Source organism: Marmota marmota, unplaced genomic scaffold, assembly GCF_001458135.2.
Source record: "Marmota marmota marmota unplaced genomic scaffold, marMar, whole genome shotgun sequence".
NCBI lineage: Eukaryota > Metazoa > Chordata > Mammalia > Rodentia > Sciuridae > Marmota > Marmota marmota.
In genome coordinates this window covers 3,439,475-3,455,838 of record NW_025999961.1, presented here as the reverse complement: position 1 = coordinate 3,455,838, position 16,364 = coordinate 3,439,475, and the positions used below count along the sequence as shown (strand labels likewise).

General features: G+C 33.9%; 1 protein-coding gene across 2 annotated transcripts in view; it reads right to left on the bottom strand.

Moving 5' to 3' along the window:
- The window catches only part of Nadk2 (NAD kinase 2, mitochondrial), a 32,409-nt gene that overhangs the window by 3,290 nt on the left and 12,755 nt on the right, over window positions 1–16,364 (bottom strand). The window contains exons 5-10 of one of the 2 annotated variants that reach the window (XM_015496359.2): window positions 15,171–15,249; window positions 11,010–11,075; window positions 9,637–9,732; window positions 2,862–2,917; window positions 2,676–2,729; window positions 353–476 (exon numbers count right to left, since the gene is read on the bottom strand). In XM_015496359.2, the coding sequence (XP_015351845.1) occupies window positions 353–476; window positions 2,676–2,729; window positions 2,862–2,917; window positions 9,637–9,732; window positions 11,010–11,075; window positions 15,171–15,249 (475 nt within the window). The remainder of the gene's footprint in view (window positions 1–352; window positions 477–2,675; window positions 2,730–2,861; window positions 2,918–9,636; window positions 9,733–11,009; window positions 11,076–15,170; window positions 15,250–16,364) is intronic. The other variant, XM_015496361.2, reaches the window with a different exon arrangement.

Below are 16,364 nucleotides of genomic sequence, written 5' to 3'. Positions count from 1 at the left end.
CTCAATGGTATAGGGCCTCTAGGTTCAATCCCTATATTACTGTAATAAACAAATATTAATTTGTTCTTATTGTCTCGACACATTAAAAATACAGTAAATCAACATCACCCAATTAAATAAATATACACCTTCTTTTCACTTAAATTTTGGTTTCCCTAAAATAACAATAAATTTGAAAGAAAGTATTTTAGCCAGGTCAGCATGATACCTCATTAGTTGCACAGATTCTACTTTTCCTGATAGAGTAAGTTAAATAAATGAATCTAATGAAGCTGAATACTCTTACAAACAAATGTGATTTTAATGGATGACAGAGATGAAGAGAGTCACAAATCAGACCAAGTATGCTTACTTTGAGGAGAAACAACGCTGACGACTGCTTGAGAAAACTCTGTTTGCTATTGGTTCTCGAATACTGAAAAGTATTTTTGGTTCTTCTGGACTGTACAGCAGTGATTCATTATATTCATTTGTTACTACAAAGGGGAAAAAAAAACAGTAGCACATTCAAAAAGGATAGTCACTTCTGAGAAGGGTAAAATGAAATATAAAGGCCATCCCCAATTTAAAAAGGCACTCTGTTCCAAAGGTCTGTTAGGTAGCAAGTTTCCTGGCACTTACAACATATATCCCACGAAAAGAACACCAAAAACAAAGCCTTAGAAAAGCCTTAGAAATAAATATCAGGTTCCACAATTATTAGCCCACAGTACAATGGAAATAGATACATTGGGGGGGGGGGGGGGGCTTGGGGCTGGATAAGTTACTATAAAGCTAGTAATGAAGAAACAGAACTAGTTAGACACACTCAAAAATGTAACTCAAGTTGTCATATTCTCCTGACAAGTTCTTTCCAGAGCTCCATGTCAAAGAGTTGAGGTTAATACTCTTGATATAAAATGCAGTCTCAAACAATGATAGGCAACATGCTTTCTTCAATGAAACTGTCATTACTCAAGATATTTCTAGAAATCAGTAGGCCCTGCTTTCTCTCCATCCAAGAGGCACAGGAAGGTTGGCATGAAAAGTACAAGTGGTTAAAGACAACTGTATAAGATGGTGCAGTGGCACATGCCTGTGGTCCCAGCTACTCAAGAATCTAAAACAAGAGAATCACTTGAGCCCAGGAGTTTAAAGGCTACTATGGGCAGCACAGCAAGAAGCTCTTTATAAAAAAAAAATATATAAGGTGATGAGAAGGAGGAGGTTTGAGTGGGGGGTACACCTGTATAAAGAAATCAGGCTTGAAAGTAAGTTTAGTTGAGCACCATGTTAAAAAAAAAAAAAATCACAAGCCTGTCAAATAATCTACTTTTTTATGAAAATATAATCTGAATTACAAATACTCCTCAACTTAAAACAGAATTACATCTTATAAACGCACCATGAGCTAAAAATATTGTAAATTAAAATCACCTAACCCACTGAACATCATAGCGACACAGAATCTAGGGTATTAACTATTTCCTCTCCCAATCTTATAGCAAATAGGGAGCTGGAGCTCACTGTCATGGGAAAAGATCAATATGCAAAATTCAAAATACAGTTTCTCCTGAATGCACAACACTTTTGCATTATCAAGTTGAAAAACCATATTTGGCTCTTTAAAAACTTCATCTACCCACAAAAATTAAAATTGGCCTCCTTGGGAACACAGCACATAAAACATGTTAGCTCTGACAGAAAATTCATAATAGTTCCAGGAACATCTGTCACAGGGATTGTATCACTGGCATTCACCACTACTTTTGAATAAGACAGTCAAATCTTCAAAGTAAAAACATCCATAAAGCTATTATATATTAAGATAAAAATATACATTTTATATATATAATTTATATGTCTGACATAACTTCAGTTTCACATATATTTTTTAGGTCTTTGACATATATTTGTACAAATTTATGAGGCACAATGTGATGTTCTGATTCATGTATACACTGGGTAGTGATCAACTCAGGGTAATTAACATATCTGTCACCTTAAACTTTTATCATTACTTTATGGTTATATTTTAAGTTAAATTATATAATTAAGAATTGATTATTATGGGTGTCTAATTTTCCTTCCTTTGATACACATTTAATGCTAATGCTAGTTGATAAACCACAATTAAAATAATCTTTTTGGTCTCAAATTCAAATAACAGAATCTTTTGTAAAGAGATGAAGCCATGAAAAGATAAACACAGACAAGGAAGAACCTTCCATAATGGCACACTGAATTAGGGCATGCCTTTCCTATTTGAAGGACATGAATTTTCCTATACCCCATTACATGTCTACAGTTCAATGTTTTGATATAAGGATTATATTTAGGGCTGTGGTTGTGACTAACTGGTAGAGCACTTGCCTAGTATGTGTGAGGCACTGGATTTGATTCTCAGCACCACATACAAATAAATAAAGGTCCATCAACATGTAAAAAAATATTTTTAAAAAAGGGTTATATTTCATAGTTGACAAAATTCACAAAATAAAAGTACAACTTTAATTTAAACTTTAAATGTAGTTATATTATTTAACTACATTTAAAAAGATGAATTAAAGAGCACGTTTGAATCCAAAAAAGTACTGTGCTTTCCTAATTGAACAATATTCCACATTGTCATTCTCAAAATTAATTCAAAACTAAATTGTTATTTATATTAATGATGAATATCATCTGTTACTGACCTTTCTCTACCAATTCTCTGTTTAATGGAAGATTCAAATTTCCTTGTCGTTTTGCTAATAAAAGAGAAAAAGGGAAATATCTTCATTAAATAGTTTATATCATATAATAACTAATACATATCATATATGCATTATATAGCATATAACAATCATGTTATAACATGTAATAGCTGTTTTGGTACTCACCAATATTTAAAACATCTTCCACAGCCTGAGTTGCAACCCTGTTAATATTGAATGACCTAGAAACAAAAATCACATAATTCTTTTTTGTATTAATTCTAAAAACATGCTTAACATGAAAAGTGAACAATCTACTCAATACACAAAGAATCCTTAGAAATTATTGTTACAAATGAACACAGTTAACAACTGACAATGTTTTGATATAGGTATTAAGAAAAGAAGTATTCTCATATACTGTTAGGAATACAACAGCTACAGTTGGAAAGTAATTATGTACTATCAAACTTTAAAATGAATATACTTCTCAATCTAGCAATTTATCCTAAAATATACTTCAAAATATAATGTACTTGGATATATACAGGAAAACTTACTGAAGCACTGTTTATAACTGTAAAACAACTCAAATATACACCCAGAGGAAGGTGATGAAATAAATTATATTAGAGCTACTAGTTATATGATATTAAAAAGAACTGCTGAGTGTAGCTGTGCACTCCTTTAATCCGAGCTACTTGGGAGACTGAGGCAAGAGTATCGCAAGTAAGAGGCCAGTAACAATTTAGAAAAGTCCTAGACAATTTAAGGAGACCCTATCTCAAAATAAAAAAGATTGGGGATGTAGCTCAGTGGTAAAGCACAAGAGAACGAGAGAGAGACAGACAGACACAGACAGATGCAGTGAGAAAGAGAAACAAACCATCAATATGTGCTGATGTGGAAGGATAACTAAGATATTAAGTTAGAAAACAAGAGGCATTATAATAAGGTGTGTGTACATACTAGAGCTATGAAATGATAAATACTAACTTTTCACTATATATATCCTTTTGTACTATATAGCATGTTACTTTAATAGTTTCCTCGAAGATGAGAAATGTACCTGTACAATGCCAAATTCTGTCACTTAAAAATAAATTAGTACAAAATAGATAACCTTTTTTAATTTTTTTAAATTTTTTTAGATGGACTTTTGTTTTATTCATTTATATGCAGTACTGAGAATCGAACCCAGTGCCTCACCCATGCTAGGCAAGCACTGTGCCACTGAGTCACAACCCCAGCTCCTAAAATAGATAACTTTTACAAATATTCCTGTCCTGACAATTATAAAGATCATAAGGAAAGGTTTTTTTAAAAATTCAGATAATTTAAACTTCTACTGCCTCATACCTCCTCTTACATGAACTTATGAACCAACATAACTTAAACTTAAATCAGTGGCTCTTAACTTCAATGCAGGAATTACTCCCTAAACTCTCTAACTCTATACATTCACATTTGTATACAAATGTAAAAACACTTTGGTTATTCAAGAAAAACTATAGATACACAAAAATTTACGTGTAAAATTTACACTCCAATTTCACATTCCAACCACACCAACTTCATTCTTGCCTCTCTACCTTCGCTCAGACTTTTGAATTACAATATATAATAGGCAAAAGACAGTGACTAGTATGTCCTTATAATAAAGACAATTTATAAGGAGTTTAAGTCTTTTTAAAGTTTTTTTTAAGTCTTTATAAATTTCTAACTCCTCTGAATTACAACTAGATAAGATTATTTTCCTATGGTTGTAATCTAGACCTTAGTGAATTCATAACTATCTTTAGGAAAGAAAGACCAAGAGTATGCCTACACAGGTGTTAGCTAGGACACAACATACTTTTTGTTAGTTCTAAAATCTTCACCATTCTAAGAGTTCCCATTTGAAATCAGATATAACCTATAATAAATTGAACCAGGCATAATGACACACATCTGTAATCCCAGTGACTCAGGCGGCTGGGGCAAGAAGATCAGCCTCAACAAGACCTATATCAAAATCAAAATAAAAAGGACTGATGATGTTATAATAAGGCACCCCTGGCTTTAATCCCCAGGTACAAAAAAAATTAAAAATTTACACAAGAAAATGGAAGGTAAACTGAGTAGCTTTTCTTCATCTGCTACTAATATTCCATGCACAGAAACACCTCTTCACTCTTAAGTCTAATAGTGTAGAATGTATGGAGGAGAACTGGGAAGAGTCTTAAGAAGAAACTCTGAAACACTCTAGAGTATTTGTGAGAAACTAGATAATGTAATTATCACATACTTCCAAAGTATTTGTGGAAAATTAAATAATGTAATTATCTTGGCAGAGAACTGCAATAAGGGGAGAGCTCAGGGGCACTTGGTATGCAGGACAATCACTATACCCCACCCCTGTGGAACAATTTCTAGAAATGCAAAGATGAAATTCCCTGTAATTTTTTTCTTCCCTGGACACATAGTTAGGCTTTATTTTCTAGTCCCTCTGGCCAAATAATCACGTGACTGAGTTCTAGCTAAAAGAATCATGATAGATGACACTTCCAAGCCTGGCTCCCCAGCCTTCCAGGAAACCCTCCATGGTTTTCCACGTCTTGTGGCTTGATATAGATGAGTACAGCTACTTCAAGAGCTGTGTCTAAAAGATGGCAGAGTTACAGAATGGAAGGAACCTGGCCCCCTATATAACCACTTGAAGGGGAGCTACCTGTCAATTAGGAATATCCACTCTGTACTTTATGAGAACAAGAAATAAACTTCTATTATATTAAACCACTGAGATTTGGAGTTTATTAGTTACATACAAAAAGTTAGCTAACCTGAGTCCTACATTTCCACATTTCTTTTTGAAGACAAAGACTGAGGTCACTTAAGAAAACAAACTTTTCTCTATCAAGAATTAAAAGAAGAGCCAGACATGGTGGCGCATGCCTGTAATCCCAGTGGCTGGGGAGGCTGAGGCAGGAGGATCAAGAGTTCAAAGTCAGCCTCAGAAAAATCGAGATGCTAAGTAACTCAGTGAGACCCTGTCTTTAAATAAAATATACAATAGGGCTGGGGATGTGGCTCAGTGATTGAATGCCCCTGAGTTCAATCCCAGGTACCCCCACCTCAACAAAAAATTAAAAAAGAAGAGAACAAGAAATAGATTACACTGATCTTTGCTTTTCAATGTCTCCTTAGAACTTTGCAATTTAAAGTTAAGACTAGAATTTAAATACTGGCTTCAACATTTATTAGCTTCACAGTCGGGGGCAAGTCAATTAACTTCCAAGGCATTTTATATTGTTAAATTAAAATCATATACGTTGAGAGTATTTATGAGAAATTAAATAACGTAACTACCTTGGAACCAAAAAAGTGCTCAGAAATAGAAGTGTGCTAAAACATCAGGATATATAGAAATGTCTAGCTTTCCCCCCAACCCCTATGACCCTTGGGGCTTCTCTTCTCCCTTGCCATTTTATTAAGAGAAGATCAAGCATAGCCAAAAAAAAAAAAAAAAAAAAATCATCAGAAATGGGAAGGAGGAGGCAGAACATGTAGGAAGAAACAAGTTATATAGGACAAAGAGCCTCTAAGGTGACAGGAATAGGATAGAGTTAAGAGAGCTCTATTAAAGCATAGGTGATAATAGGTTTTAATAAGCAGTGCAGAGAAGGCTGAAATTCTAAACTAAATCTAACTTATTCAAATGCAACACAGACACAGGACTCAGACTAACAGGTGCATGTAAAGGGTGAGCATTGCAGTGGTTGTCATTCTTTATATTCTTCTCATTACTGGAAATTGGAAAACTAAAACTATCAAAATTATACTCCAGGGCAGAAAGTCAAAGTCCCACTGCCTTTAGCAAAAGCACTATTTCACCAAGATTTGCAAGCTTATCTTAACAATTCTTCAATAAAACTGCTATGGTTTGAATACATCCCCCATATATCAGAAACTTAATCCCAGTGCAACAATGTTGAGCTTTAAGAGGTGATTATATCTAAGGCTCTGCCCTCACAAGTAGGTTAATACTGTTACCTCAAGGGTGGGTTCCTGATAAAAAGATGAATTCAGTCCCTTCTCTATCACCCTTCTACCTTCCATGATGGAATAACACAGCAAAAAAGCTCTTACCAGATTTCAACATCTTGATATTGAACTTTACAGCTTCTATAACTGTGAGAAATAGAGCTATTCATTATAAATTACCCAGTCTATGTTGTTCTGTTACAGTAAAACAAAATGGACCAAGACAACAACCTAAAGACTCATCCTTCAATTGTGTGGCCTCTGGAGATGGCTTAGAACCCCTCTTCTTCTCTACTTAAAAGCTGACTCTCCTTTATAAGGTAGCACAATTAACAGTGATACAGTGAAAAAAGCACTGGTTTTTTAGTCAAGCACACCTGTGCTTGCATCAAAGTCCTGAAAGGAGTTACATGACTTTGGGCCTTAACATTTATCCTTGCTAAGCTTACCATCTTCCTTTATAAAAGGGAGATATTACTGTATCTTTTTAAGACTTCTATAAGAATTAATGCATGAAAAGCATCTAGTACAGTACAAAGTAGCAAGGGCTAAATAACTGACAGCTTGTATTATAATGCATAGACTATAAACTTACAGAATCAAAGAAGTTCAGAAGTAATATTATTGCACCTGTTCCATTTCTCTCATCTTGCAGGTAAGGAAATGTGTATGGTTGCAAAGCTAGATAGCAGTTTAACCAGCACTCCTAACTCACAGGCAAGTACTTTTTTAATTATGACACAATTCACATTCTTATGGATAAGAATACTGGGGGAAAAGAGAAAGAACCTGGGGAACTACTTCTAATTCTTACTCCAATTTTCAACAAGTGCCCACCATGTTCAATAGAAACTGCTGCTATGACAAATGAAAGCGGTTAGTTGCAATGTTTCCAATTTAATCTATGAGAAAGTCATAAAATAATTTTATATGGGATATTAGATGATTAAATTTTTCTTTAAATAACTATGGAAAAAGTAATTTTAGAAATGTTCCTCTCAACTAGCCCTCAGGAAAATGAAATGTTAACCTATCTTTTAAAATAATACTTATTTTTCCCAAAATATTATTTTATTTGGCAACAACTAAGTTTTTCCTTAAAAGATACAAAGTTACTTAATGTGACAAATGATATAATAAATGAAATTATACAATATCTGAAAATTACTTCAAAATACCATGGGACAGAAGACATAGGTCAGGCTAGTACACAGAGGAAACAACATTGGGCATTAGTTGATAATTACTGAACTGCCTAATGGATACATGGGGATTCATTACACTACTTTGTCTACTCTTACATCAACTGAAAATTTTCTACAACAAAAAGTTTTAAAAGTCATATTGAAAAAGTAGGCAATAAAACTCTAAATTAAACCATCCAAACTTAAAATCAATTTGATAACACTGGTTTAACTATTATTGTGAGCTTATAGTCATTTATTCGAAAAAAAATATTTGAGTAAATATATATTAGGCACTATGTACACACACACACATACACACACACACACACACACACACATACACACAGGAAAACAACAGTCGTCACCATCTCAAATCCCTAAAGTTGTTCAAACTATCTGGGTATTAGCATATTAGATTACTAAGAATGTGACAGATGCCATAACAGAACTATGAGAGAAGTGCTAGGGAAGGACAAAAAGGGGATTAATTCATTGTGCTTATGAAAGGAACTGTGTGTTGATGAAGATTTCATAAGGAGAATGAAGACTGGATTTTTTAGCTAGTGGATGCAAAGTTGAGAGTGCTCAGACATTCAAAGTAGGAAAAACTTGCATTGAGCAAAAACAAAAAGGCAAGAGAGAACAAAATATGTGCTGAGAATTGCAAATAGCCTGTGGTATCTGCAGCTAGTGATGAGTAGGGGTAAGGGCAGGAATAAGGCCAGTAAGGTACCCATGGCCACATTTTATAAGCCTTTACATGACAACTAAGTAATATGAACACAGTCAGGGGTCAATGAAAAGTTTTAAGGCAGAACACACAGAGGCAAATCTATTACACTTTAGAAGTTACTACTCTGTTAATAGTGTGTAGAGGACAATCAGAAGAATAAAAGATGAGACACCAAAGACATCCACTAAAAAGATGTGGGCCTGGACAAAAGAAGCTGCAGTAGGAACTGAAAAAGATGAGCAAATATTTGGAATATGCAATGAGCTGGATTAGAGACGAGGCTGTACAGAGAGGGGAATGAAGAATGGGAAGACGGAAAGGTCAGAGCAAGGTTTTGAGAAGTGATGTTTTTTCTCTGGAGCATAGAGATGGTTAAATACTGATGGTATTAAGCAACACAGGGAACATGGAAAGAAAAACTAAGTTCAGTTTTAAATGTGTTGGATTTGATGTCTATTTACATTCTATCTAGCAAATAATTTTAGAATATGAGTATGTTCTTGGGAAAGAAGACAGTCACAAATATGTTTGGGTGGCATCTGCATGTTTCCTTTGGTTTGAAACAGGGTCTCTGTTACCCAGGTTGGCCTCAATCTCCTGGGCTCAAGAGATTGAGATCTTCCTACCTCAGCTTCCTTAAGTCGCTGGGTCTACAGGTATCCAGCTCCCAGCCTCTTTTTGTATTATACTTTGTGTTCATTTACTATTTAAAATATTCTTAACATTTAAAAAGTATATAATATCCCAAACCGCTTCCCATTTCCTTTTATATCTTTGTAAACCTAGTGCGGTAGGCCCAATAATGACCAATACAAGTTGCAGGCATAACCTAAGAAGTCTAGGCAGGACTACTAGACCCAGGTGGTGAGTGAATCAGAAACTGGGCCAAACCTACACAATAACACCAGCTACCTCTTAAGCACCAGAGACCTTAGATGTCCCACTATGAGGTGCCAAATAAGTTACATCACTTAAAATGTTTCACAAATCTTGATAAGCAACATCCCAAACTACTCACCAGGCCTTGGATCCCGTTCCAGTACACAAATTGAGCCCTGAGCTCTTCTGTTTTTCCCACGGGCCATCATCAACTGAAATTTCGTAGTAGGATGCCCTATGAATTGATAATATAAAACTGTTTGCTAAGTTTATGATTCACAATAAAGAAATAAATAGTCTTCTTCAGAACTGATAAATTCTAAGTAAGTAAGTCAACTTAGCCAAGACATATCTTATTTAGTAGGCACATCTCTCAGGTACTAGTTCCAATTTATGTGAAAAAAGTTATAAGGAAAAAAAATTGCATGTCTGCATGTCTTTCTGATCCATAGTCTCCTTTCTATCTTTAATATTTCAAACAGGGACTATACATTTTTAGCTAGCATTGCTGCTACTGCTCTTATGAAATCTAACACAGCTTCATATCAGGATTCAAAAAAGAAAATAACATTCTTAGGTAAATTTCATTCTTGATGGTTAGTCCTTGATATAGCTAAATCTGTAATTTGTTGAGTTACTAATGGCTTCTGTTAAACTTGTTTCTTAAGTTATATGCTAATACACCACCTTTTAAATTGGTAACAGTTAAAGTTGTAAAGAAAAATTTCAACCAATTCTCTATTAGCAGACAAAACTAAGAAAAAAATTACAACTGTAATTTCAAAAAGATTATATTTCTTAGAACACTGTATAACTATGAAATCAAATGGGTTTCCTGACACTACCAAAAGTGATACTATTCTTTAACTCCATGCATATGTAAATGATTTAAAATTATGCAAAGAACTTCTGAAATGTGTAAAAGCCTATTTTGTAAATTATCTTAAAATAATGGTGTCAACACTAAATTATTTTCAGCAAATACAAATGTTAAATCTTAATAACAACTTTTCAAAATAATGACAATGATTAGACATGATTGCAAACACTAACACTCTGGATGATTTATCACTTACTCTAACCCTTTCAAATTTCTCCTGCAATCTCTTCATTTGTGGTGGTTTTACATAATACAACCTTCTCATTTTTTTCTCTGAAGTTATCATTTCTTATAAAAAATAGCACACCTACTATGCACATTTAACCTATTTCATAGTTTTGTTACATCTTCCTAGAAAATTCATGTTAGAAGCCTATTATGTACAGACAAGCCAAATCCAGAGAAATGGTTGCTACTATGCTAGAATCAAGTAGAAACAAGAAATTAGAAGTAAGTTGGGGTAGAAGAGAAGTACAAGGGGAGAGAAAGAAAAGCAAGTTGGGTAAGAGATGCTGAGTCAAAAAAATGAGCAAATTTAGTGTCAGTCTCACATGCAGGTTTATTGAGATTAGTCAATTTAAAGAATTTTTGTTTTGGGGAAATTATTTTTTTAAGGCAGCAATAAAACTCACAGTCCCTTTAGAGTGGGTATACTTCTTCTTAAATTGTCCACTGCTACAGCCCAAGAATAAGACATTCTAGGTTAGAACAAATAAGAGAAAAGAAAAAAGAGATTGGGCTTTTAAAATGTTCTTAAATCTAAGAACATTATAAATGAGGCAGGAATAATATTGCTGCACTTCATATTTTCCAAGTGAAGTACTTAGGTTTTTGGAACATAGTAAAGCCTCAACATAGGGTCTGGAATCTGAAATAATGGGCTTACATAAAAATTCCAACACTAACTAATGATATAACCTTGGGCAATTTATTTTAACCTTCCAAATTTTAATTTCTTTTCAGTGATAAATTCGACTACCTTTCTCATAGGGTTTTTGTAAGCATTAATGAGATAACAAACAATACACAGCTTGATACACAGCAGACATCCAATAAATGGTCATTTTTTCCCTATAGCTCTTACATCACAGAATCTTTAAAAGTAAGTTTTAATACCCCCAATATTTAACCAAGTTCAATAGTATCAGAAACCAACTCACTGCTGCCCTTATCTTAGTAAAGATAGTAAAGAGACATTATCCTTGGGACTTCACTGCCTCCCCACATATATCATCTAGTCCCAGGTTTTTCCTTTTATAAGTTATTTTTTAGTTAAGTACAATGAATAAAGCAATGCTAGTTGAAGCTTGAAGCAGTTAACCATAAATCATTAAATACACAAACAGAATAAAATAAGCCATCAAGTGGCTTGCATAGACAAAGCATAAATTCACAAGACATTTTACCTTTGTCATCTATTTAATTTAATGGACTTTCTCCAATATCACTTGAAGTTGTTGCTGTCTTATGTGTTGGCAATAATAACCAGATTATATCACTAGTTATGGTTACATTTTCTCCTTCTCTCTTTTATCACATAATACTTACTATTCATCTTCATATTGATTCAAACTTGATATATAACCAAAGAAAACAATTTCTATATAGCATAGACCTTACTATGTTAAATACATTTTTACATGTTAGTATATTTTTAAGTTTATTTCCTTGAAGAATAAGGTTTACTTTTAAGACTTTTAAAAATTAAATATTTTTCACCCTCCAAAAAATTAAAATACTACCAATGACTTGCACATTGTATCCCCAATGACTAGCACATTGTACATAACAGGTACATGATATATTTTTGTTGGATAAATTTGATATTACATACAACAAAAAAATAACAATTCAAAAAGATTATTCAAATCATCCTGCTGACTTATTGTTTTGTTTTTGGTATAGAGATTGAACCTTGGGGCACTTTACCACTGGGTTATATCCCTTGCCCTTATTAAATAAATAAATAAGCTTAATTCTTTTTACTATAACTTGAGTTGATAATAAAGCTATTTACTATTGTCTACAATGTGGATATATTTTAGTTAGACAAATTTTTCTCGTCATAACTAAACTTTAGGACCCTCCTGCCTTAGCCTCTTTAGTTGCTGGGATTACAGGTGTGTACCACTGCATCTGGCATATTATTTCTTCTGTAAATATTCAGTTTATCACTTCAAAAGATAAGGACTCTAAAAAACATGATCATGATGCCATTATCATATCCAAAACATTTCAAATAGAACCTTCACATAATCAAACATCCCGTGTTCATATTTCCCCCAATTGTGTCATTAATGGTTTTTTTTAAACAGTTACTTTGTTCAAATAAAGATCCACATATTCAAAAAAAAAAAAAAAGTAGATGGCTTGAAACAAAAGAATTACTAAAAATTCCATGAATTTAGAAAGTTAGGGAATCAATTACACAGCCCCTAAATAGTCACAGGGTTCTGGTAGCAGTAAGTGGGACATAAAACACATACTAATCTTCTTTCCCTAACTTACTGATATCTATAAAAATGATAGGGTCTAAAGTACTGTCAGGTTCTAAAGTACTACCAAAATTTATATTAACTTTACATTATATAAGTCAATTTTTAGCTGGTTAATAAATACATGTCATGCAAAAAATAGTAAAAATAATAAATTGACAAATAAGCCTAAATCACACTTAGGTCCCATACAAGAAATTTTATTGTTAGGAAAGCACATACTATATTTTTATACTACTAATGAGGAACCATATTAACTTTAATTTTTCTTACTAATGGTTATGATTTTGAACTGTATTATGATTTGGATGGTGTTCCCCAAAAGCCAAGAAGGCTTAGAGAAGAAATGATTGGGCTATTAGAACTTTAACCCAATCAGCAAATTAATCCCCCTGATAGGATTAACTGGGTGGTAACTGAAGACCGTTCGGGTATAGCTAGAGGTCGGTCTTTGGAGGCTTGTATTTGGGGTATGCATTTTACATCTGAGGAGTGAAGTCCCTCTGCTTCCTGATCATCATGTGAGCTGCCTTCCTCCACCACACTCTTCTACCATGTTGCTCTGCCTCATCTCAAGTTCCCAAGGAAAGGAGCCAGCAGTCTATAGATTGGGACTTCTGAAACCCATAAGCCCTCAAATAAACTCTTCCTCTTCTACAGTTGTTCTTTTAGTCACAGAAGTGGAAAAGCTGACTAAAACAGAAACTAGTACCAGGAGTGGGGTTGTTGCTGTAATTAACCTGACCATGTGGTTCAGAAGCTTTTGGAGCTCTTAGAATTGGTGGGAGGAATTTTGAGATGCTTAGTAGTACAAGCTGGAAATGGTTTAGACTCTTGTAAGCAGAGCCTAATTTCTACTTCTGGTGGGTGCTCAGAAGACCAGAATACCTACAGGACCAAGGACAGTAAAGACAGGGCTCAAGAGGAATCAGAGGAGGACTCTATTGGAATTTGGAGTAGAAGCCATTCATGTTATGCTCTGGCTGAAAAGTTGCCTGCATTTTGCCCGTGTGCTGAGACTATATGTGAGGCTGATTTTTAAAGCAAAGGACTCCTTACTGTGGTGGAAGAAATTCCTAGACAGCATAGCAGTCAGGTGGTGGCATGGATATTGCTGGCAGATTGTAGCCAAATTTATTGTGATAATCAGGAGAAGAAAGCAGAGAAAAAAGATTTGAAAAACTTAGACTTGAAAGGTGGGTCACTGGGGGTGTGCCTTTGGGGTATGTTTTTGTATCTGGCGAGTGGAGTCTCTCTCTACTTTCTAATCATCATGTGAGCTGCTTTGCTCTACCACACACTCTGCTGCCAGGATGTTTAGCCTCACCTTGAGCCCCAAGGAATGGAGCCAGCTGTATATCGACTGAGACCTCTTAATCTGTGAGCCCTCAAATAACTTTTCCTCCTCTACAATTGTTCTGGTTGGGTCTTTTAGTTACAGCAGTGAAAAAGCTGACTAAAGCAAACTATCAATATAATTTTCTTCAAATGTGTTACACCAAAAAGAACACATTACCACCTAGGTAGCATTCTTGTCAATAATGCCTTATCTGAATCTTATCATGAAGTGAAAACAAAATTATACACATAAAAAAGAAAAAAATGGTAATTCTGCAAACCAGCTGGCTTAGACTACTCTAAATTATTAATATCATAAATGACAAAACAGGTGGGGCTAAGGAGCTATTTTTAATTTTAAAGGACTACAAATGAGCAGATGCAATATGTGATTCTTAATTGGATCTTGGATAAAGCCAAGCAAACAAACAAATCAACTTTAAGACACTAAGACCAATTAATGGAGAAATTCTCTATTATTTGAGAAAGGTCTTTCTATATGACCCAGGTTGGCTTCAAACTCCTAAATTCAAGCAATCCTCCTAACTCAGTCTTCCAAGTAGCTGGGACTATTGGCATATGCCATTGCACTCAGCTCTAGTGGAAAAATTTAATATGGAATATCTATAATATAGAATATTATACCAATTGCAAATATACACTTACTACATCCCTCATTAAATATTTACAAAGCACCTAATATAATAAAGATACTGGGAAGTATTAAAGAAACCTGATACTGTTTAATGTAGGGTTTCACAAATTTTTCTGGTCATGAACCTTTCTTTTCCCTTAATATGTATCAATAGGTATGATGGTTTGGGGAAAATTTTCATTAAATAATTTCTACTACTTATACAGTATTAATTATTCACAAATCTTAGTCAACTTTTGGACATTAATATCCAAAAAGTACTAACATATTAAATTATATAATCAAGATCATGGGTTTAAAAATACCTGGATGATAGACTCTCCCCAATAAAGACTTCATTTAGAGCTCTCACTGGCAAAAGTTGGGGTCCTGAAGTCTCCGACCCTGCAGTAATAGGAAGGAAAAAAATTACCAAGAGAGCTCCTTGAATTTTAGAAGTATTATAATAAAAATTTGTAAAACATTAAAAATTTACAGTTTTAATAAAATCATATTACCTATTACAGTTAACATATAAAGTAAATATCTTAAAGTATACAAAATATAAACCTTAAAGTCATCTAACCTTATACCAAACAAATGAAGCTTCTGTTTCTCCAGACTAAACCTTATTTATTCTTGAAACAACTTTTCCAGAGTAATAAAATACATTAATTCAATTCACAGTCCTTGTCACAGCTTTATACCCTGCAAGTTTCAGAGGTAAAACTGACCAAGTAGAGCTGTGGTTATAGCTCAGTGGCACAGCACTTGCTTAGTATGTGTGAGGCACTGGGTTTGATCCTCAGTACCACATAAAAATAAATAAATAAAATAAAGGTATGTAAAAAAAGGCAAATACATATTTTTTAAAAAACTGACAAAGTACACCTAAAGAAATGCCATCTTGGATTTAGGTATCAAATTACATGCATGGTTCATGTTAGAAACCAAACTAGAAATGGAAGAATAAAATCAGTTATTTTGTTTTTCAAATAAAACCTCAAAAAAGGTTTTTAGCTACAAAAGCATCATAGAAACACTACAAAATCTCCCTTCAGGACTCCTAAAACATGTCATCTTTTATTTTTTAAAATCTATAAGGCTGTGTGCTTGGTTTAAGTAATTTTCCTTGATGATTATTTAAGCATCACTCCATCCCAGAAAACTCCAAAAGATTTTTAGCGTTTTTTTTTTGGATCAAACTTGAGATTATTACCTTCAAGAGTCTCCCCTTAACTTCATCAGTTTCCAAATAGAAATGCCAATCTTATCTTCTCAATGTCACAAATAGCAGATTTATTGCACTCAAGTATCACACAATAGACAAGTACCATGTGGCAAGTTCACTTTTCTGTCTCTTCTACCATTTTTCCTAAGTCCATACTTAAAAGTCAATCCCTTTGTGGTAGGCAGCCTCTAAGATGGTCCCCAATGATTCAGGCCTCCTGGTATTCAGACCCTTGTGAATACACCTACTCTCCTACATCAAAAAACAGGGTTGTCCAAACTGACAAATA